Source organism: Cyprinodon tularosa, unplaced genomic scaffold (genome assembly GCF_016077235.1).
Source record: "Cyprinodon tularosa strain WSP-4 unplaced genomic scaffold, ASM1607723v1 ctg75, whole genome shotgun sequence".
Taxonomy (NCBI): domain Eukaryota; kingdom Metazoa; phylum Chordata; class Actinopteri; order Cyprinodontiformes; family Cyprinodontidae; genus Cyprinodon; species Cyprinodon tularosa.
In genome coordinates, this window is record NW_024039507.1 from 1,150,338 (window position 1) to 1,175,270 (window position 24,933).

At 38.2% G+C, this 24,933-nt stretch overlaps 1 protein-coding gene across 2 annotated transcripts in view; it reads left to right on the forward strand.

Moving 5' to 3' along the window:
• prkar1b (protein kinase, cAMP-dependent, regulatory, type I, beta) overlaps positions 1-24,933 on the forward strand; it is a 90,846-nt gene that overhangs the window by 45,507 nt on the left and 20,406 nt on the right. For both annotated transcript variants that reach the window (XM_038270086.1, XM_038270088.1), the window contains 3 exons: positions 9,120-9,181; positions 15,782-15,828; positions 20,427-20,585. In XM_038270086.1, coding sequence (XP_038126014.1) covers positions 9,120-9,181; positions 15,782-15,828; positions 20,427-20,585 — 268 coding nt within the window. The remainder of the gene's footprint in view (positions 1-9,119; positions 9,182-15,781; positions 15,829-20,426; positions 20,586-24,933) is intronic.

A 24,933-nucleotide genomic window follows, 5' to 3' on the forward strand; every position in this document is an offset into this window, starting at 1 on the left:
AAATCAAAAATGTCTTTGTCAAGCTCACTGCGAAATACTGCTGCAGGAGTATCACCAGGAAGCGAGGTAGGATTGCAAAATAGGTTTAGCGCCACCGCAGCACGGGAGGGAGAATTACGCCCAGGAGCAAATGGATAAAAATAGACCGGGGGAAAAAAAAACATGAATCGATACTCTTGCAGATGTGTCGGTGCATCGGATCGTCGGCTGTTGGATCGATACAAAACAATTATTATTTACACCTCTAATCATAACCTACATCATAACTCACATCATAATTCACATCCTGCTCTTCATATGTCCTTGACCTGCCATAATGTGATGTGCTTTGTTTCCAAATTCTATTAGCTAAGTGATCAACTGTCTTTATTTCTACATCAGCAATTTCAATTAGAGACCTTATGGATTTGCATGAATTGTAACCATGGTAGTTTGATATGTATAGCAGTTTTCTTCCTCCTAAGTCCAGAAGAATCATATTGAATCCCAATAGTGCCATCCTATTATTAGCATCCATTATTACATATTACATATGGATGTATATTACATCCATATGTAATATGGATATAATATAATATATCCATTATTAGTTTCCTACCTGACTTTCTTCTTTTCTTTAAGGTGGTCTGGTCATTGCAGTGCCTGTCATCAGGTTAAAGGAGGTGTTTAAAGGTCACACAGTTCAAATGGGTGAATAAACTGGCCCTCAGGTTATTTGGCTTTGCAGCACACACGTCTCTTTAAGACAACAGGATGCATCCAGATTTACACCCCTCATAAACAACCAGAGACAGGTGTGTGGTTCGTTCTGCCCTTTGGTATTTTTAGAAACAATCTCTGAATAATACTCAGACTTCTGGTCTTATAAGAGACAGAAAAATGTCAGTTTGTTTTTATGTTTGGTCTTATTGTGGATTTTAGAAATCCTGTTGTGTTAAACCCAAAACCAAAGTTTCGCTAAAGGATTACAATATTTATCTCTATGGTTCTATGGCTTTGAGGATCAAATACACTAAAAACTAAGTATTTTTTAAAGGGATGTTCTTGTAAAGACCTGTGTATATACTTACGTCCCAAAAATCCAATGAATAGTCATAATTAGAATGTTAATTTTTCCACTTTGCAGCTTTTATATGACCAATTGTAACAGTTGTTTAGAGTTGGTCCTATTTAAAAACTGGCATAGATTGTCGTTTTACAAATGATGGTAGAACAAGTTACATTTTTGAACAATATGTAACTGTCTATACCTTAACCTTAACCCTTGTCCACAAATACTGGGACAAATAAAGCAGGCGTTTAGAGCAGTCATTCATAAAGCAGGCTCCTATTTATAGGTTTGCTCTTCTTTGCCCACCCAACTTGTTATACTTTATTCTGTGATGGTAAAAAAGAACCCTCAGATTTTAAAGTAACAGCAAAAAAGAGGATTAGAGAAACATGCAAAGACACAACAACATGTATTGTTGTGTAAACAAAAATATTTAGAATATCTACTTGCTAAGACCCAGTCTAAGGGCTTCGGCTAAACATAGCCTTTCGGCACTGTATTGTGCAGAATTGCTCAGACCTAAATGATGTAAAAGGGGCTCAATATCTTGATCTGGTCAAACTGGTAAACTTAACAGTCCGCATAATTTGCCCATGATATTAAGGATTCTGTGATGTCCTAACTTTGCGTAACTATTGAAACCATTAGCTATCCTCATCTTTTTTTAAAAAAAAAGGTGCATAAAAAATGTACTGACTGAAATGTTTTGGTCCTGAACATAATTTAACTGTATTTTAGTCCAAAATGTCTGACATGGCTACTTAGGACAATGTCAAGTCCAAACCAACGATAGTCAGAATTTATTTAACTATAAACAGTTTTAGCTGTTTGACTTTCTATAGTCCTAGGCTGTCCTCAGAAGTGCCAGTATAAATAATTGGTCGGAAAATTAGTCCCAAGGTTGTAAAGAAGCATGTGCCGCAACCTTTTATGTCATTACTATTCTCCCTGAATGCATCAACACTTTATAATTATTCCTCTCTTTTACTCATCTCCCCCTTCTTTTAGTGTCTGACTGCTTTGTTAAATCTCTGCCTATCTGTCTGCATGTGAGGACAGGGCTGCATGTGCTCACTTGAAATGTTATGTAATATAAAATGCAATTTGAAAGCAAAAAAAATTGCACCTACACATAAACTTGGCTGAGGGAGGTGAGTTAGTTGTTCCAGGTGAGTGGCTTTGACTTATTGAACACAAACTTCTACTCTGGGCATTGAACCGCAGCTCTTGGTCGCCCCTCATAAAGCTGTTTTCTGTGTGACCTCCACCCATCAGTGGAAGGCTAATTTATGTTTGCGTGCTCATATTTGTGAATTAACTTCAGCCTTTGAATTATGCTGACTAATGACAGCGACTGCCAAACAAAAAATCAGCATGGCTTTATGTGGTATTCATAGTAAGCTGCCGCTGCCGTTGTTGAGAATGTGAGGAAAGCTCTTTATTCTGGATAAACTGCACTAAGTAGGGTCTGTCTTACATTCCTTGCTTTGTGAAGTGCTGGGAAGAATCCCTACAGGAATTTCAAAAACATCAAAACCTCAACAAGTTGTGTAGAAATGTCAGCTCTAAACAAAGCAAGCATTTTTTTCTTACTTTTTCCTCATCTGTATATTATCAATTTTGTTTTTGTTCTCCGATAGAACATCCTAAATCTCAATCTACAACCTTTATGCTTGAAATTGTTTAGGCTGGGAAAACAAAGGCGATTGTTCCGAGTCAGCAGAACCAACACAATGAATTAGAATCAACAGTGGCGGTGAAAATTACTCCTTCAGGCCCTTGTGGCATAAACAGTCCGCTCGCCAAACCAGTGGCATGACACTGCCAAGCTGAGACATGGCCTGAATAATAGGGAAGTTCCCAATACGGGGTGAAGCTGTTGATTGTTCTGCTTATTACAAAACCTCTTTTACCCAGACGGGCTGATGAAGCCGGATTATTGCTGCAGTCAACATTCTGCGGGCCATTAAGAAACCCAAAGAAGAGGCGGCACGCGGCAGCGTCAAAGAGCCTTCTGGGTGTTAAGGGAGTAATGGCAACGCCGAGTGTTGACGCAGTAATGTAAAAGATAAGATGTTTGCTGCCGAACAAATAAACAGCTGTGCTGGCAGAGAGATTAGAGGGGGAGGTGAATGAGAGAGGCCGGCTGTCACAGCCAACCTGGAACAACAACAAGCAGTCCAGCCACAACAAGCAGGCCTGATTGGGCTTCATTAATGACTGAGATGCCCCGAGGTAAACACTGTTCTATGGGTCTTGCAGAACAATAAATAAGCTGTTATGGAGGGAGCAAGTAAGATTTTTTCTTTGCCCCTTTAACAGTACATACTAAGATACACAAATTCACTGTAGTGTGGTAGTTACATTATAATATCCACATGTATCGTTTTTAAAATCAACTAAATATTAATGTCTCCCTGTGTACATTATATATTTGCATTTAGGGATATGAAGGCTGTGTTCAAACCTCTGCCCTAACCCCTAGATCCCTCAATCACTTTATAGAGCGGGGATTATATAGTAGACTTTATAGTGAACTCATTTAACTAACTGTTCGAACAGATGATTACTACTTTTTGCTCCCTGTTGATCATGTGAATCTGCCTTTCCTGCACGTTGCCTGCGGCATCTTTGTTATTAGATAGGATAGTGACAATCTATAGCGACAACGGGCTGCTGTGACAACATATCCGATAATGCTTTGCAAGGATATTCCGGGATATATCTGCTCGTCTAGTGACCATGGATGATCAATACTCTTCAAGATGAATTGTGGGAAATTTCAAGTCCACTACTTTTTTATCCACTGGACTGGTGAAGATTCTCAGTTATCCAGGACGTAGTCATTCCAAAAAAGTTAAGACAATCCACAGGACTTTGTTTCCACATTTGAAGACATTTCGCTTGCCATTCAGGAAGCTTTTTCAATTAAAATTGTAAAAAATACCATTGAGTTTGAGACTTTATAGATATGTTTTGTTCCCCTGTATTGGGTGGGGGTTGCAATAATAGCTCTCATCAACCCCCTACAGGGGAACAGAACATCCCGCCTGTTCAGCCAGACCAGCAATTCCCCCTAATGACCCCACTTTCAGAGAAATAGACAGGTATCGGGTTTTGTAGGCTAACAAAGAACCCAAACGACCCCCATTCCTAGGTGGCAGACCCATTGGTCCGGTTCATTTTGCATGTTTTCTAAGCCAAAACAAGGCTTTCTTTTTGGTCTATTCTATAAAGCCTCAAACTCAACGTTCAAAAACGTATTTAAAATGGGATAACCACTGTATAGTGCCCTATATAGTGATTAGGGCGGACATTTGGACACTAAGTTTATTTTGAGCATCAGGGTTCGGTCTGTCATCAGCCCCTTCAATAAAATAGTTTGTCCCTCCATTCAAGGAACCCTGGTGCTATCTCACAATGAAAGAAGCTTTGGATTGGGATGAATTTCCCAGTACTACCACCATCATGACAATTCCTTCTTAGGTGTCTCTGCCTCACCACCTTACTATCTGTCTTTGTCAGAATTGCACAGCCATTGTCGGTGGAGTTACTCTGTCTTTTCATAAGGTCAGGCAGGGGCAACAGGTAGCGGAAAGGACAAGATTAATCACTTCATGTAGGACACACAGAGAGGGGGCATTAGGTAGAAGGGTGGGAGTAAAATGTGGGGCCAGATGAATCAAAGGAGAAACGGGGAAATCCAGAGGGTATAGGAAGGAAGAAAAGTGACTGAGAAGGGAGCGATGGGCAGAGACGAGGGGAAGTAATTACCATCATGATTATCTTTGTTCTGCTCACTGATGCATTCACTGAATGGATGCAGATAGATGGGGAATAGAAAGAAAGAGGTGGTCAAGTGTAATTACTTAAACACAGGTTTGGTTTTTCTTTGATCATTTGGACACCCACTCACAAGAAGCCGCCTCGGTTTTGTGTTGAAATAAAAAACCCTTCTCTGGCCCCTATGTTACCCGCTCTATCCAGAACATTTTTACTTCTTTATAACTATGTTAAAACCCTCACTTATGTATATAAAAAAAACTTTTAATACAGCATCACTTTATCTCACCATGAAACCTGAAACTTATTTTCCAAAGCTTCCTACTCCAGATTTCACCACGCGCAGGTGGTCACAGATGTGTGCAGAACTGAGGGCAGTCCTGCAGATGTTGCTCTGACTAACCACCATCAAAGCTTTTAGGCTCTCATGTCGCATCATCCTGCCATCCAGGATGTTTTGTTTAATCAGAAATAGATGTCTGTAAGTTTGTTGTTTTTGTCCAAATGTGTAATAATGGTGTGCTGACATGCAAAGGAACACGTATGGGTGCAGCTTCTTCACATCATTACATATATGAGGGTTTTGCATCTTTTGTATTTAGGGCTTGCACACTTCAAAGCGTGAGCGTGACTTTCTGGACATGTGTGAGTGTTTCCTGAAGTGTGTGCATGTGTGTGAGTCAGTGGCCAGCTGCAGTGCATTGGGCTTACCTGTGGGTGTATTTGGCTGAAATCCACTTTCTTAAGTCTGCTTTCTATTCTGTGTCACATAAATAAATACCAGCATGGTTCGTTCTCGTCCAAACCACTCACTAACATCCTTAGATCTCCCTGAAACATCTGTTGACATATTGTTTTTTTCTCTCCCAATTTTTTATGTGTATCTTGTGTTTCTTTTCACTACAGAGCACTGCAGGTTAGGGAGCATGCTGTTATCCCTCACCCACACATTATTTTGTCCAAACCTGTGTGTTTTCTTAGGCTGGATGAACTCAGATTCAGACATACTGGCCTAAACATGCACATTCAATGGTGCACACACACACATATAGAGAGATAACTTAGAGCGGGCTCAGACTTGCTCCAAATTCACTCAGTAGTTTTTCTAAGTCTTTGATATTCCTATAGTTAGTTGCTTGTCTATATTTTCTTCTATAAGACAAGCTGTATAAAACTGATTAGATAGAACAAAATAAACCCCTGGAGGCGGACAGACTCTCAGAGAGTAGGAAGAAAAGGATAATGTTTCTTGTCCCAACACATTCCAGAAGTGGAGCTTTAATCTTCTGAAGCTTCATGCATTTAAACTGCACCATTAACAGCAGTCTAACAGGCGCTCGTACCTGCTGGGCTGGAGCAGAGATGAAATCTGCTGGTCCCCAAACCAGGACCCTTCTAGTCCTGTTCATAACTTTTTTAAATAGGACCGGTTACGGTGGGCTACCCTGCCAGAGTCCAAGGTGCAATAGGAACAGGTTCCACTTAATGTCAGCAATGTGGATCAGACACCTGCTTCGCTCGTATAGAGACTGGATGGCCGCTATTAAAGGACCTTCTACTCTGTATTCACAGAGTGCCTGTGGAGGTTTTTAACCACTTTGGTGATTATAGACTGGGTGATGAGCAATTATCCAGCCTTTCCTTTCACCAGGGAAGGTGTTGCTGCTGGGTTGATGAGCTCCTCAAAGCCTTCCTACCACCACTAACATCTTCAGTCCCGGTCAGCAACTTTACTTTACTCCCCCTGTAAAGGTTATTAACCAGGCAGTGCTTTCCTCTCTGTAGTGGCAGACAGTTTACCAGAATTGACAGAGAAATATTTTGGGTGAAATTCAGATACATGGTCTTTTGTTATATATTGACTTTTAACAGCACTTTATTTACTCACTTCAAACATATAAACAATTGACATAAAACAAGTGTCAGTTAAAAATCACTTTTAAGGTAAAAACAAGTATCAGCTAAAAATCATTAAATGAAGAGCAACATAAAATTTTGTTAAAACCCCAAAACTGAATAAAATCCTCCATGTTCTGTGTGGCTCTGTGGAAGTGAAACTCCAGCCTTATTCTGGCTTTAACGTTGCACTTCCACAGAACCGCGGCATCAAGGTGAGGTCCCTCCTGCAGTCTGTCTCTACGGGACAGGTAAATGGCCATCTTTGCTTCACTGTTTAAAAAAAGTAAAAGTCGGGCCTTTGGCTTACAGGTGCTGGTCATAAAATTAGAATATCATGAAAAAGTAGATTGATTTCAGTAATTCCATTTAAAAAGTGAAACTTGTATATTATATTCATACATTACATACAAACTCATATATTTCAGATGTTTATTTTGTTTAATTTTGATGATTACAAATGACAACAAATGAAAATCTCAAATTCATCATATCAGAAAATTAGAATATTACTGAAGACCAATAAAAACAAAGGATTTATAGAAATGTTGCCCAACTGAAAAGTATGAACATTAAAAGTATGAGCATGTACAGCACTCAGTATTTAGTTGGGCCTCCTTTGGCCTGTATTACTGCAGCAATGCGGCGTGGCATGGAGTCGATCAGTCTGTGGCACTGCTCAGGTGTTATGATAGCCCAGGTTGCTCTAATAGTGGCTTTTAGCTCTTCTGAATTGTTGGGTCTGGTGTATTGCATCTTCTTCTTCACAATACCCCATAGATTTTCTATGGGGTTAAGGTCAGGAGAGTTTGCTGGCCAATTAAGAACAGGGATACCATGGTCCTTCAACCAGGTACTGGTAGCTTTGGCACTGTGTGCAGGTGCCAAGTCCTGTTGGAAAATGAAATCTGCATCTCCAAAAAGTTGGTCAGCTGCAGGAAGCATGAAGTGCTCTAAAACTTCCTGGTATGTGGCTGCGTTGACCCTGGACCTCAGAAAACACAATGGACCAACACCAGCAGATGACATGGCACCCCAAACCATCACTGACTGTGGAAACTTTACACTGGACTTCAAGCAACGTGGATGAAGTGCCTCTCTTCTTTTCCTCCAGACTCTGGGACCTTGATTTCCAAAGGAAATGCAAAATTTACTTTCATCAGAGAACATGACTTTGGACCACTCACCAGCAGTCCAGTCCTGTTTCTCTTTAGCCCAGGCAAGACGCTTCTGACGCTGTCTGTGGTTCAAGAGTGGCTTGACACAAGGAATGCGACAGCAGAAACCCATGTCTTTCATACGTCTGTGTGTGGTGGTTCTTGAAGCACTCACTCCAGCTGCAGTCCACTCTTTGTGAATCTCCCCCACATTTTTGAATGGGTTTTGTTTCACAATCCTCTCCAGGGTGCGGTTATCTCTCTTGCTTGTACACTTTTTTCGACCACATCTTTTCCTTCCCTTCGCCTCTCTATTAATGTGCTTGGACACTGAGCTCTGTGAACAGCCAGCCTCTTTAGCGATGACCTTTTGTGTCTTGCCCTCCTTGTGCAAGGTGTCGATGGTCGTCTTTTGGACAACTGTCAAGTCAGCAGTCTTCCCCATGATTGTGTAGCCTATAGAACTAGACTGAAAGACCATTTAAAGGCTTTTGCATGTGGTTTGAGTTAATTAGCTGATTAGAGTGTGGCACCAGGGGCCATCAATTTTGAACCTTTTCACAATATTCTAATTTTCTGATATGATGAATTTGGGATTTTAATTTGTTGTCATTTGTAATCATCAAAATTAAACAAAATAAACATCTGAAATATATGAGTTTGTATGTAATGTATGAATATAATATACAAGTTTCACTTTTTAAATGGAATTACTGAAATCAATCTACTTTTTCATGATATTCTAATTTTATGACCAGCACCTGTATTTCTTTTGTCTTCGGAAACTCCTCCTATAAAAAGAGCATTTGTAAAAATTGTCACAAAAAGACTAAAAACTCTCATTGAAAGGTTAGAAATTGTTTTCAGTCTTGTGCATTCAATAAAAACATGGAACAAGTTTTCAGACAGACCGCAGAAAGGATACTTGTTTAAAACAGCCTGATTAATAACGGATAAAAACGAGTTTGTAGCGATGGCGCCATGTAAAATCCACCATTGGAGATCATCAGTTAGTTTTTGATCGGAGGCTTGTGTGAAGTTCTTCATTGGGATAGTTTTCGTTGATTAATGACTTTTGTGCAGCTGCAGTAAAAGGCTTTCTGGTCCATATTCGATAACACCATTCTCTGTGGGTCCATATATATGGAATTCAGAATGTACAGAAAAAACATGTGGAAAAAAAAGCACAATAGCTTTAATTTTCTTTTCTTTTTCTTTTTTCTTTTTTGCAGTGACATATTTGATGCCATGTTCCCGGTCACCCACATTGCAGGGGAAACGGTCATCCAGCAAGGTTAGTACAAACATGGTGCAATGTAATGTGAAAGATATTTTCATATCTGTTGTGCAAAAATAATTGCACCTCTGGAACCTTTTGTTTTATTATACAGCAGCCAAATTCAACTGGCTTTTTCAGGTTATGGAATGAATAAAAAAGTCAGGGAAATTGTTTTGAAATTTTCAACAAAACTTAATTATTGTATACATTGGTATTTATCTACTTAGAGGGCTTCATATACCCCCTGTTGTCCTTAAATATAAGCTGACTGCATTCAGCCACAAAAAGACCATTTACAGAGATCAGTCTCGTGATTTGGGGAAAAACTGAGAAAATTACACTTTCTTTTAGACACTTTTGTTTTACCTTTTTAGGTCAGGCTAAGCATCTGTTGCAACAGATTATTTTAGGGACAGCATTGCTCCAGATGTAGAAGAAGAAAAATGATAAGGAGAAAAGTTGGTCTCGTGATTTTTTGTTGCTTCTTTGGCATTCAAATATATTTTTACAGCTGCTCCTCATCAATACTCCACGTAGCCCTAAGAGTTATTCTACATCTATTTTCTCTTTGAATTAAACGTGCTGCTTTTCGTCACATTCTGTCTTCCTGCTTTTGGTGCACTGGGATGGGTACACATTTACACTGCAAGGAAACCACTAGAGGGTCTGTAGAAATCTTAACAGTGCCAGGGGGGTTGATAGATTCATAGCAGTGGGATCTACCCCAGAAAACGGACTCTTGCATGGTTAAAGTGCTGCAAAGGTTTGGTGTGAAATTGGTGAAGGGAACAAAAAAAAAATTACATATCACATGGTTTGACTGGCACCCTATTAAATAAGAGGAATATACCAGACAGGTTTGGGATAAAGTTGACTGCTTTAAGGCTGCGTTTGGTAATAAAACAAATATCCCAGACTTTCAACATCTCAGAAATCATAATAATTTAGAAATGAACTGAAAACAGCATACCTGCAAACCTACCAAGACAGAAATTCCTGGTACCTCTAATAATAATAAATAACAAGAACAACAAAAAAATAAAACAGAAAAAGACAAAGAATAGATAAAATAAAAAAAAAAACATCCCAAACTAACACTCACAGCTGAAGTATCCAAAGGTATTTTTTAAGGTAGATGCATATAGATGAATACAAACACTTGTACTGATGCAAGATGACTGTGATGTAAGACGACTGAACAATCCACAAACGCAGCAGACAAGTGAGTGAGAGGGCATATTTGAAAATAGATCAAATAAAGTAAAGTAATGAAGAGTCAGTACATGATAAGTTTTTGTAGGAGAGTGTAAAAGTTTACAGATCCTCCTGAGCTTTTTCATTTTATGATTACGAGTTAAGAGGCTGTTTATTCGTTATGTACTCAAATTTTTTTATACGTACTTTCCAAATGAGAGCTAGTGTTGAAAGAAAGTCCAACCTGAAAACATGAAAGGACAGATACCATTAGAATATCAAATATAACCTAATTCAACTACAACCAAAATGCTGAGACGAATGCCTTTGTGTTATAAGAAGAAGCTAATTATGGATTCGAAGATGGATGGTGCTAAATGCAGGAAAATTATAGAGGAAAGCATGTTAGAGGCTGGCAAAGACGAGAGCTGAGGTTGACCTTGCTGCCAGACAATGGTCTTAAACATACAGCCAGCATTACACTGGAACAGATCTAAACAGATTGTAGTAAGACTTAACAGTTGCTTTTTACAACCAGCCTTCATTCTGTTATATTCGGTAAGAGGCAAATTTGATTTATGTCATACCTTTAAGAGATAAAGATAAACAACAGCAACAAAAAAGTAGAGGCAAAAAAGTAAATAAAGGCCAGTATAAAATAACTTTTGATGTCTTTTCAAGAGAAAATGTGGAAAAAATCTGAAGTGACATAAAATTTCTATGATATTGTTGCAATTAGCCCCCCCCCCCCCCCCCCCCCCCCCCCCCACAAAAAAAAAGAAAAATAAGAATTTCCCTTTTTACCACTAAACCACTTTAATAGTAAGGAAGCTATTAAGACACCAATTTTACTGATTATCCACAAAAGTTTTATCTCAAAGAATATATCTACTGCACCGCCACCGTTGGCCATGTTTATTTTATGCCACCACTCCCTTTTCCTCTCATTGCCCTGCTCACACATTCCTCTGAACCTGCACCACTTGTTAGGTCTCCAGTGCTTTGCAATCAAACCTCCATCCTAGTCATCCTTGGACTTGGAAGAAAAACAGACCAGGAGGACCATACTGCTTTCCCCCCATTTTCCTCTCATAAACTTGTAGCAAACTTAATCACATATTTTTAAAACCCTGAAAAGCACACATTCTTGAAAATCCCCCACTTTAGGTAATGTTAACACCTGCACAAAATCACATGGAGCTGTGGAGCACGCTGATAAATATTCCCAAACAGGCACTAGCTAAAGAATAACTGTGGGTGCTCCCCACCTACTCTTAACGCAACTTTCGGGAGTATATCAGCCCTAATTTGGTGAGAATAAGTCTAGCTTACTATGCTGGGCCCCCAGACCCAGACAGACAATTGTTATATACACTGCAGAGAGTGGTATATAAAGTACTGATGTCATAGCTAGTGTTTGGACTACTGTAGAGCTTCAAATAACCAACCCTACTTCCAGATATTTACCCAACTTATAGACCTAAAAAACAGTTGTAGTTCTAAGGACTGGGCAGCATTTATTTAGCCATTTAAAATTGTTTTACTGTTTGCCATCTTTGATTTCATCAGCTGATAACTTTGAAGTATCTTGTTAAAGGTGTAAAACTTTAACATTGAAACTTTATTTGGTCCCTAAATGATATAAGTCCAGATACGATTTCTAATCTTACTATTTATGTAAATAAAAAAATCAACAACCACTCATTTTATGTGTTTCTAAATGAGAAGAAGTATAGCAAAATGTTGTGAAATAGTGAGTTTATTGGTTTCAAATTATTCATTTCTATTTTGTTTAATCATGTGTACCAGACTGAAATATTGTGAACTGTTAGATTTTTTTTAAATGAATGATAATAGGCCTGCCCAATATTTAAAAAAAAACATATGCAATATGAGATAATATTGGTAATTTTCACTATAACAGTACAACTTTTTATAGTTATAATTTTCTATTGAAAAGAAAAAAAATTCAATATCAATCATATAAAAAAGTATTATTAAAACCTTCCAGTCAATGTCTTACCTTTTAGTGTTCAATTACTTAGTTGTAGCTTCACTTAGATGCAGGTTCTTAATTACTTGACCATCTTACACCTTCATTTTAACTCTGTATTCCAGTTTATGCACTGGATTATACAAATTTCACCAAGTATTGGTACTTGGATAATTAACATTCATCCAGTCCAAGGAATTCTTTGCAATATACATATTATGTAATTATGTTGCAGTAATGATTTATTTGGGGTATATTGTGCAGCCCTACCTTAAATCACCTGACCATCTTGGGCTTAAAGTTCTATGGTCTAACCAAACTTTAAGAAGACCCCAAAAAGTTGGTTAATCAATCAGCAAAAAAGGTTATGTATATATAACCTATATATATATATATATATATATATATATATATATATATATATATATATATATATATATATATATATATATATATATATATATATATATATATATAATAGTATATAGGTTGTCCCAGAATTGCTAAACTATTTTAGCTTAGTTCTTAAAGGAGAATTCTGGTTTTTAACACTTTTAGCCCATTTTCTGTAGTGTCCAGGATGAAATCGAATGATCGACACCAAAATTTTGACAATTGGTCCTGTCTCTGCTTTTTGGCTCATGCAGAATCCCCCCCTGGCTGCTTCAGAATGGCTTCCATTGTGCATGTCCGATAATGTCCTTAAAACAACCTTAAACGTTCTTTTTTTAAAATATGCTACTCACCGGGTCGTCAGCGCTGTTCAATGACGTTCCAAAAAAAGTTTCGTAAAGAAAAAACGTTCCTGTAGTGTTTTATTTAGCATTTTGTAAATCCCATTGAGTTCTGTTGGAATAGTCAATATCCCTCCGCCACCGGAAACGGAAATGGGGCCTGTTTACACTTAGTTGTAGTCTTTTCGCAAGGCCCAAGTGTTTATGCTTCACTCTGTGTACTCTGACGTCGAGGTGCTAACGTCTCTGTTAAACACTTTAAAAAACTCTGAAAATGGAATACGAAAGGTGGATTCTTGAGGAGGACATATTGGACTTTGAGTTTGACGGTAGAGGATACCGTCGCCAACTAGTGGTCTGGAGTGTGCAACGCTTCAGATTCGAACGGGAAGCGGAAGTTTATAAGCGGTTGTGATGTATCGGAAAAAATAGTTCTGGGATTTACAAAATGCTAAATAAAACAAGACAGGAACGGTTTTTCTTCATGAAACTTTTTTTGGAACGTCATTGAACATCGCTGACGACCCGGTGAGTAGCATATTTAAAAAAAAGAACGTTTAAGGTTGTTTTAAGGACATTATCGGACATGCACAATGGAAGCCATTCTGAAGCAGCCAGGGGGGGATTCTGCATGGGCCAAAAAGCAGAGACAGGACCAATTGTCAAAATTTTGGTGTCGATCATTCGATTTCATCCTGGACACTACAGAAAATGGGCTAAAAGTGTTAAAAACCGGAATTCTCCTTTAAGATAATAGATCTGTCTACCCTTACATCAGTGGCACTTTTGATTGGTCTGCTTGGGTTGGATAGTTTCTTTATTGCAGACAGAGCATCTGCATAGTGTAGCATGAGATTACTTTACGTTTATATGGAGTGTTGAGTGCAACATACTATTAGTACTTTTTAAAATTTGCTAGAAAATGTGTACTAAAATGTGTATTTGGCTAATGCCAAGAAGGTTTTTGACGTGCCTTAAAAAAACACAACTGTGGCAGAAGACAGACAAAAATTCATCTCCGAGTAGAGATATAGGCAGGTGCGCAATAGTGCTTACCACTGTTGACAAAACAAAACTGCAGTCAGACAGAAATGCTAAAGGACTGGATATAACGTTATGGTTATTACTACTTAATCAATTAATCATATTATTTAAACAGTCTTGTGCTAACCCAAATGATTGGTACTCTGGGAATAAAACACCCAAGAGATCCAAGATGTTACTCATGATGTTGTCTGGGGCAAAGCCATAGAAAGTTATCCATATGTATGAAGTTACATTCTGTTGAAACAAGACCGCACAAAGTATGTTAGCTCGTGTGCCTCCCTATACCTGTGTGTGATCGTGTGTGGAGGTTGTGGTTAAATATTTGCCTGCACTCTTAAGCGAAAGACGCAAAACAAAGACCTGGCCACCAAAGTGATAAAAGACAGGAAGAGTACAAGAAAAGACAGACACAGTTAAAGGAAACTGAAAGAGGGATAGATGAGATGAAGGCGAGAGAAAGAAGAAAAATGACAGCAGGGCCAGGTTGCAGCAGGTTTCTCAGAATATATGTGTGTGCACGGCTCTTTAGGGTATTTTCAGGGGTAGGCTTTCAGACAGACAACGAACATTTCGTGTGACAAATAGGGCACTATGATTAACGAGCCCTCCAATCCTCTCAGTATTAATTAGCCGTGTGAACTTCTGTGAACTTTGCTCACATGGTTCTCTCCACCTTTTAGGTCTTCAGGTGAACTTAGATCAAAAACACACAGTCACACCCTTGCTTTTACCAAAATCTCGCATTGTTATAGATACTTGTCATTGAGAGTCATTTCACCCCCTTTGCATCTTAATTCACTTATATTTGAGTTTAGTGTTTCCCTGATTTAGACTAAATGTTTTTAGAAGATGGTGACCTCATACACCATTCATCACTTTTAAAGTTGTTCTTTAAATGCACAGCTTTTCTATGAAAGTGACACAGTTGGAGCACATTTCATTGTTTAAACCTTGTTTATAAAACATTTGGTTGTCAATTATATAAAAACCACAATGAATGAAGCAACCACCTGTAGTTAGGCGCTGCTGTACTGTTCTGGTCCAACCCACTGAGGTGTTAAAGCTTGCATGTTCAGGCACTTATGTTTCAAAGTTTCCTCTATTAAACCAAAGTAATGAACACGGCCGTTACTGCAACTTTTTTTATTGGCAACAGTCCTTTTGTAAGTTATTGGCATGCCCTGTGAAGTATGTATTCTCAAGGAGGCGGGAGCTCTGTTGTATGTGCCCTGAAGCTTAAAGCCCTTTAATTTAAAAGAATATAACGAACTACAAATGTTATTTTTTCATTTTATGAAGAAGAGATATATATTAGACAGACTTTTAGTTTTGCATTATCCTATAACAATTCCAAAAATACTAAATCATGGCAAAATGTAGCTGTAGCATGCTGAGCTTCTTGAGTTCCTTGCCTCTTTAGAGACTTTTTTCTAGATCTTTATTGTAATAAATGCATCGAATTGCAGGCTAGCCCTTTCTGTTGCACATAATAATCATAACTCCCATCTAATATGATTTAGTGTGTATGTTGAGAGCCTTTTCTAGCAAAGTGTACGTTGTATAGGAAATAATGGAGTTAGTCAGACTGCATTGTCATTTGCTTTCCTTTGCTCTTATAAGCTCACGATCCCTTCTCTCTCCTCTTAGGCGATGAAGGAGACAACTTCTATGTGATTGACCAAGGTGAAGTGGACGTAAGTGTCCGGCACACACAAACACAAACCCTCAAGTAAAATGTCCTGCCTTCTGTCTAAACAATGTCGACATGCAGTTGAAAGGGGACCCGAGAAAAGATGTCTGTATAAAGATGTGAAGTGATGTCTTAATGTTTTTAAGATACTGTTAGGGTCATTAAACAAGCAAAATTTTAAATACCGTTCTTAATCACTTATCTTCTTCTCACATCATTCATAAAGTCCTTGCTGATACTGATAATGGCATCTGAATCAAGCACTTGTATTTTGGTGCAATAGGTTAGTCTTTATTAGTTAATAGAGAAGGACTAGATTTAACCATTTATCACAATCGTGGTCAATGGTCAGGCTTGGTCAAAATAAAAATACAATATGATAAAGTTTTTTTTATGCATTATACAGGCTGAATAAAGGGAAGGTCTGTTAATTCCTTGAAATCACAAAAAAAGATGAAGGTCAAATGTCTAAGGGATACTTATTTATTATATGCTATCTGTATACGAAGGTAATTAAAATAAACACATTTCAGTGTGATGTTTATGTATGTTAGTCTTCACTCATCTTATCCCAAAGACAGTTTATAAAACAAGATAGTGACCCCGTTTCAAATTCTTCCTTCTCCAGTCATGTCGAGACAGAACTGCACCCCTGCATAAATGGGCTGGTTTGTATAACTGCCCTCATGTTTCGTCCTGTTCAAAGTCTAGTTCTGGTCTGATGACAATCTGAACGTGGCACTTTAGAGGTGAGCGCCTTGTGAAGGCTCCCAAATTGAGTACATCTATTGTCTTTAGCCTGACACTGATAGACCTAAGTGGAGAGATAAAACAGGAGCTGGTGGAAAGTTAAACAGGAAGTGACCTGTATCAGCTTACTGCAACGAGTAAAAACAACAACAAAGAAAAAATGGATAAGAGGGGAGAGAGAGAGGCAGGTTGATTCACTTTTTAAAGTTTCCAGCATCAGCAACCCTTTTTAAATTAAAAGTAGGAAGCACGGCACTGAGATAGGGCCTTGATAGGACTTCTGCTGATTTGACTGCCATTGTTTCAGTGGTGTCTGATTGATGTGAATAAAAAAGTTACCTGAAATATTCTGAGACACATCTGAAATTGAACCACAGTTTTTCATGAAATATCATTCAATTTTCATGCAATTTATTTAGATAAAAGTTAAGAACTGAAGTAGACATTTGATTACCAATCTCTTAAGATATCTTGCTAAACAGTAACTGTTTCAATACGTTAAATACAATACATCACGCAGTCATGGGAAAGCCAAACTAAGCCTGTCGAGACATTGTCTATTCACATTTCTGTGCAAAAGTTTTAGTCTCCTTCAATATTTTTCCACCATGATCCTTTCTGCACCAAATTTACAGCTGGCGCAGTGCAGCGAGGCTTTAACCCTGCAGCTGCAAAACTTCTAATTGTCCATACGATTTTCAGAGAAAGAAGCAGCATTTGTCCACCCAGAGAACATGTCTCCACTGCTGTCGAGTCCAAAGCTTTACACCAATCCATCAGAGGCTTATCGTTGCACCTGCAGTCCCTGGAAACAGCTGCTTGGCTATAAAAACCCTTGCATGAAGTTTTCTTTAGACTAATCCTGCGGTAATCCGAAGACATGATATGATTGGGGTTCTGTAGCCATTGGCTTTTCTAAAGTTTGCTCAGATCTGCACATTTGGTGACCCTGCTCAGATTTGCTCTGATTCTAAACCGGCCTACTACTTGGTTGCACAGTTGCGAGTTTCAGTCTATTCAGCTTTGCTATAATGACACCACCAGTTGATTGTGGAGTATTCGGAGACATCCTGAGAGTGATCCACTCTTTCAGGAAGGGCTGCACTTTCTGGATTTCATCCCCTGTGGTTTGGGAAGTCATTGCAACACCTGAGTTTAATAATTTGGAGATACAAGCAAAAAGATCTGGCAATATATTTCATGAACATATTTAGATATTAAATATATCACTTGTGGTAAATGAAACCCAATGGCTACATTTTCCTTTTCTTACCACGAACTAATTATTTTGTTAAATGTTCCTTCAAATTTGTGACCCTAGTTATGATTGCTTTGTGTTTTGCATTTTATTTTAACACATCCTAAGCTTGAATTTCAATATTTCCACCTGTTCCTAAAGTTTTCCATAAAGGCGTTTCGACTCAACAGCTGCAGCATCCTGCAGCTGCGGCTTTGGTCTGCCTCGGTTGCTCCTCCTTCGATGTGTTAAACCAGATGTGTCCTGCTCGCTAGTGAATCTGCTCCCACAGACTCTTCTCTGCCTGCACCCGAGCTGTGGGAAGACTATCCTCGACCTCACCTCCTTCCTTTGCTAAACCTCGCCCTCTTTTACATATATTTTACCTCACAACCCTCACAGACAGCGGCTGCCTCCTAGCCACAGCCCTGGCACTAAACTGCATCAAGAAGACTGCAGAGGTTATGAGAGTGTAGAGATGTCTGTCGTTAGACGGGGTGTAAATTTGCCAGCATCTCATAAACCGCCTGAAAGTTGCTACTAATGCAACCCAGTCTATGTCTGTACACAAATCCATTTAATTGAAGACATTTGCTTTTATGTTGGAGAAATTGTCTTAGAAGAAATTTGTCAAACATTGGATTAAGTGCTTTAAACTTACTTATTTTAACTTATTTTGTGTAGAACATCGGAGAGCTCTAAAGCTAACAAATTCATTATAAATCACACTTTTCTGCTTTATTCTGTCATATGCTTTTGTTTATTTAATTTTTTTAATGTTGCTTTCTATCTACTACCACCCAGACAACTTGATGCTTAGATTGAGTTATATTTTACATATGTAAATGTTGCAAAAATGGTTTATTTTTATATTCCTTTGCAGTGCTGTACTTTCTGTCACCTTAACTTCAAGTGAATTCCTTTTCCGTTTATAGATTTGAAGCAAATATTTAGGGGAGTTGAATGAAAGTAGTTATTTGCAGGTCCTTCTGTAAAGACAAAATAATTACTACCTGAGAACAGGGTTGGAAATGGTTGTAAAAAAAAAAAGTCCCACCACCAAAAATACTCTAATGCAACGTTTTTGCAACTTTCGGATAATTGTTCTCTTAAGGCTTGACGTAACCACAGTCAGCACTCTGCATCCCTTTGAACCCAATCCAGCTTATAGTGACGGATGGGTCCCCTGTGGTTCCCCTCAGAGTCTGAATAATGGCTTCCAACAATTCTGGCAATTCACAGCAGTGAGCAGTAAAAAAAAAGAACCCTCCTTCTGTTTCCCTCCCTCCTTTCTCTCTGTGTTATTAAGTCAACAAGATAGTGGATGGCGTGTTGACAGTTAAAACCGTAACGGTCCCAGAGACGACCCCAATGAGCCTCGCTGAGGTCGTATTGTCTGTAGATCTCTACCGGCTGGTCTAAATAGAACTCCCCATGTGTCTGCTTGTAACCGGTCGACAGGGTCAGTGTGTATGCCCTTCACTTGTGGATAGACCTGAAAGAATTCAAACTCAGTGCAGGAAAGAAAAGAGAATGAACGGATAGATTCTGTTTTAATGGAAATTGTTAGAGGCTTAAGGCCTGCTAACGCTGCATGCATCTAACTTTGCAAGCTCTGTTGACTTTTTTTCCATGTCACAGCGGCTGCAGTGCATGTAGAAACTCCTACCATGCATAGGGTGAGCAAATCCTGATCTGTGTAGGACTGTGCAACGTTTTTCATCTCTGTCCCTGTGTCCCAAAAATTGGAACAATGCCCGCATTTGACCGGGTCAGATTATAAAAATTACGGGAAAAAAAATGTATCAGCCATTTTTAAATGTAAATGTAATGCTGAGGTTGGCTGTCAATAACTATGCAAAGCAGCGCTGTATTAAATGAACAACCTGCTGCTCTTAAAGATTAAATTAATAGAAAACAAAAAGCATCCAGAGGCTTTGGGATGGTTCATAACTGGACATGGCACTAAAAGGTAATTCTCTTAAAGCCTTTTGTAAGTTTGGATTTTTTAGATTTTTTTTTTTTTTTTTTTTACAATTTCAGAAAAGAAAGGAGTGCGATAAGCCATTCGCATCCAACATTGTCCCTCTTTGCTCAAAGAGGATAATTTTCTTACTTTGTCTGTTTTCTGTTATCCTGGGTTCCTACCACAGATAAAGTACACTGTTTATTGAACTGTTTTATTTATTATGTATGTCAGAGTCCACTCTTTTTCCTTTAAATGCACTATTCCACTCACCATTTCCAACCAGCTCAAAACTGGGTGATTTAACTTGAAATCTAGATTGTATTTTACCCTAAGCGGATGTGTTTTACTTTGACACTGAGTCACTATTCCTATCAGACTCATAACATTGCTGATGAATCGCTGGGAAGTTCTGATCAGAATAGACCAGGGGCCTATCTGTGTGGGATCGTATGCAGTCTAACCAGCAATGGGCTCTAAGTCCCTCAGGCACATATGCTCCGATTTTCTGTTGGATCTGATGCTAAATGCCTTCCAGATTCAGGCCTTTAGAGTAAATTCAGACTGCTAGAAAACTCCGACTGAAACCGTCAGTTTTTCTGTATCATTGGGAACAGGCAGTCTCCTTACCTGTTCTTTATCTCTGTAGGTGTATGTGAATGGTGAGCTGGTGACCAACATCGGTGAGGGAGGAAGTTTTGGTGAGCTGGCCCTGATCTATGGCACTCCCAGAGCTGCCACTGTTAAGGCCAAAACTGATCTTAAGCTGTGGGGCATCGACAGAGACAGCTACCGCCGCATCCTCATGGTACGTATGAAACTCAAACAAGTCTTCTCTATATTATATGGAACCTAAGTTTAACCTGTTGGAGTGAAGCAAATATTGCCATCATAATTCCTAAACTGAACTGCCCAAATCTCCAAAATGATGAAAAACTTTATTATTCAGCTAGCATAGTTTGGTTTTGTGTATTATTGCAAAATAATTGTGACCTTTAACATTTTATCACATCAGAGCTACGAACCTATTGACCTTTTTTAATATTTTTTTTGCAGACCAACACAAGAGTAGTGAAATAAAAGTGACACACGGCTTCATTTTTTGTTTTTTCACAAAGAAAATCTGATAATGTGTAATACCTTCGTGCTCTTATATCCATAAATTAAATCCATCACAGTCAGAAGCTTTAACATTTCTCTACACAGAACCATGTTGCCATAAAACAAGGTTGACCAAAAATATTTTTTAACATTAATTAATTATTTAGTTAGTTAAAAATGTGCTCTAAGTTAAAGCATTTCTAATATAAAAAAGAGTAACACTGAACAATCAGAACGCAGAAAATATTTCATACTGAGTGAATGCTGAAGCAGGGATCATATATGCACTCACACCGAACATATTCTGCAGTAGGTCCTCAACACTCATCTTTCCTGCTCTTTTGCTTTTAATATTTCCTCCCACTTAACCACTTAAAACTTCTCAAACACTTACAATACTTGCTTTCATGGAGATACGCCCACTGATGTATGCTTACACATCTATCCTCCCATTTTGATATCTTCCTAGATCTCTTTTTAGATGAAGAAAGGGTAAAAATCAAAAGCGGAGAGGGAGTGTGTGGGGCCTGAAAGGGAGAGAAAGGGTCATTCCTAATGCCTGTACATGCACTTCCCACTCCGGGAGCTTATCTGCTTGGAATGTCTAAATGTTTAAAGTGGAAACATTAGGTGCTCTGCCCTGGCTGTCGCACTCAGATATATATTTTTGTGCTGTTGGAATGACTAATTATTGCACATGTCTGTCTGTGTGGGACCCCCTTGCTTGCTAAACATGATCTCAGACGTCCCTAACGCTTCAACTCAAATAGATTAGTCAGACACCGATTAACCCTCCCAATTCCTGTGTGTATCAAAATTTTAATTATTGCCAGCAGTAAAAATGATTTTGCTATGTCAGAGCTTGTTGAGTTGGAAGAAATTTTTTTTAAGAAGGTGGAATTCAAGCTCATTGTAAAGTTGGCAGCAATCTGCCATGCACTCAGGTCCCCTCTTAAGCGCATAGTTAAAGTGACGGCCCAATCCGCCTGGGTAACCTTTCTTTGAGAGGATTCTCGCCCTCTCCAGCTCTCATTCCTTCGTTCTTTTCAGCAGCAGCAGCAGCAGCAAGAAGAGGGGGTAGAGGAGTTGAAAACAGAATTCAATTACATCAACCTGTTGTTAATTATTGCTGTCAATGATTTGTAAAGCTGTTTTTACAAAGTGTGGTATTCTGGCAGCGTGTTCAGCCAACACAATGAGCGTTCTCTCTTTGTGTAAGAATATGTGTGTGTTTCCCAGTGAAAAATTACGCTGAGTCGCTGTGTCTGCTGTTAGTTAGCACTGGGGTTGAAAGGTGCGCTGGCACTTCTGTTTGTTTGACTTTTGAACATCTGCTCTTCTGTCTTCTTTGTCTTCATAATCTTTAAATTTTTAAGATAAAGTGAGATTTTCCACCTTTAACAATGATTAATTTGATTTCAAGACAAACATATTAGTGTAATTTGACAAACATTTGAAATCTTTTAACACTTAATTCAATTATAACCAAATTCTAAGCTGTTACTTAACAAACCTGTTGACTTAACCCTTTATAGGGCACTCAGTGAAATACTTCTCAAATACTACTCAGTGAAAATTTCAAGCCAATAGTGTTATTGGAATCCAGGAAAAGACCTGATTACCTTTGTAACATTCAAAAAATATGGATATTTTGATGGCAAATATTAATGTAATAACAAGAAATGCCAACTTGCCCAAATATATTAAGAAAAATAAAAGTTCTTCAATCAGAAATTAATTTAAAAAACACAGTAAATGAAACATAACCTTAGAGGCATTAATGCTGATACTGGCACTTACATTTTTTAGTTTATAAACCTAAATATAATTGTTAACTAGGCTTATTAAATTTTTAACTTTACTTTTTAACTTTTCAATTAGCTTTTTACCTCTTTTCTTGACTTAATTTTTTTTTTCCAACTTCATTTACTGTAGGTAATATATCATTCAAGGGCTCATCTAATAGGTCAAATGCCAAAATAAGATGTACAGCAATGCAGCAGTATCTTTGCTGAATGGCTGGATATAGATCTTGTGCTTCTAGACCTCACTGGGGGGGGGACGACTCAATTTTTAAGGGGTATGAAAGTTATCAAAAATGGTAACTTGCCCTATAAAGGGTTAAGAGGTTATGGTCAGCCACTCCTGATCAGGAGGAGGATACTGAAAATGGATCAGTGGATGCTGTAGGACAAAATTTGATGAAAAAAATCAGGATTCCCTACTAGGAAAAACTTACACTTTGCACGTAGAGGCACAGTAAGAACACAAAAGGAACTAATGCTTCAAAAAATATCCATTGCTTTGATCCATTCTCTATAGTGCCATGGCTGTTTATAAAAAAAAATCAATCCACATTTTAGGTATCAATTTCAATAGACCCTTAAGCTAAAATTAAATGAAACTAGTAGGTGAAGCTAATAACTATCATGCTTACATATACTCGTCACAGTCTTCTTTCTATGTACAGGAACCTTGCTTCTGTTAGCGCACCCCAGGGCAGCTGTGGCTATAGTGTGGCTCACCACCATCAGTGTGTGAATTGATTGAAGGGTTGAATGATTGAGTGTAGTTGGGTTTGCCCCCCTGTATTATAAATCTGTTGTTCCCTCAGGCTTTACTTGCTCCCCTGCTTGGTTAGCTTGTTTCCTTATGTAATTTTAATAACTTTTTATACACTAGTAACAGTGATACATAAGGTGACACAGCTAAGAGCACAACCATTACACCCTGTGGTCGATACATTAACATACTGTACATAGAAGTCAGGAGACCCCAAGAATTGCTTCTCTACCTGTTAACAGTAATCTGTTCAAATAACGCAACATGATGTCCAACCAAAACACACCACAATGGAGGAGCTAAATAATGTTAGCCAAACTGAGGCTTAATGAGGCAAAGCCTCATTCAAAAGAATTGGGATTTTAAGCATTGAACCAGTTGATTCAACCAAAAACAGTTACATAACCTTAAAATTTGTGCATTGATCTGCTAGAATGCCAGTTTGATCTTGGTTCAAGTTATATTTGGCATTAGGTTCAACATTAGATACCCATCTTTTTATGGTATTGCATTTTTTTGGGTATATTTTGTCACTTTTGAAGAAACCAACTCCAGAGTCTTCATTAGAGCTCCTTCAACAACAAATAGCCCTGATTTGCTAAATTTTAGACATATCTATGCAGCAGTACAGTGTTAATTTTATAATCTTAAAAGAAACCACTTTTAATTTTATCCGAACACTCAAAGTATGCAACATTGGTGGATCCCTGAATTATACATACATCCAACAGGTTCTGATGTTTCACATCTGTTGCAGTTAGATCTACTCCAGTCCGCTTTTCAGATATTCAGCATCTGTGTGTATACCAAAAACAGTGTGAATACTGCTTGATTAATAATCAGTCGGTATGGTTTTAATGGACATTTTAAATATTGCCTAACTTTCCTTTGTTACACTCAGTCCAAGCAACAAAACCTATTCTGCCCCTAATCTATGGGTGTGCAGAAGCAGTTGATTGCAGATACAGAATTTATTGGTTAACAACAAACTAGATGAGTGCACATAAAAATAATTATATTAACATAACCAATATGTGGTTGCAGTATGATGAAACACCTGATTATGTAGTCAGTGAAAAATTCAGTGTATCACACAGAGCTGGTATACACAGGAACAGGAACAAGCTTCAACAAATGATCGCATATTTTACGTGATTACAGGATTTTGTTTACAAACACAAGAGCTTATGCTTACAAATAGATCTGTTTTGTATTATTATGGTGTTCCCTGCGGAGGGGACCACTCTCTATGATTTTGGACAGCAAGCAGATGATTACCTTAGATCAAACAGCATATGCAAACTGAAATAAATAAAATCAGATCGCAGCTACACCAAAGTTACTGTCAAATGAAACACTGCAGTGTGTGTTTGCAACATGTTTACAAATGAAATGCTGGAATTATCTTAACTGATGGGAATAAAATGTCAAAGGCATTGCAATCTTTGTTCCCTACAGGTTAACGGATGTACAGTTTAAAAAATTCCGCTGAG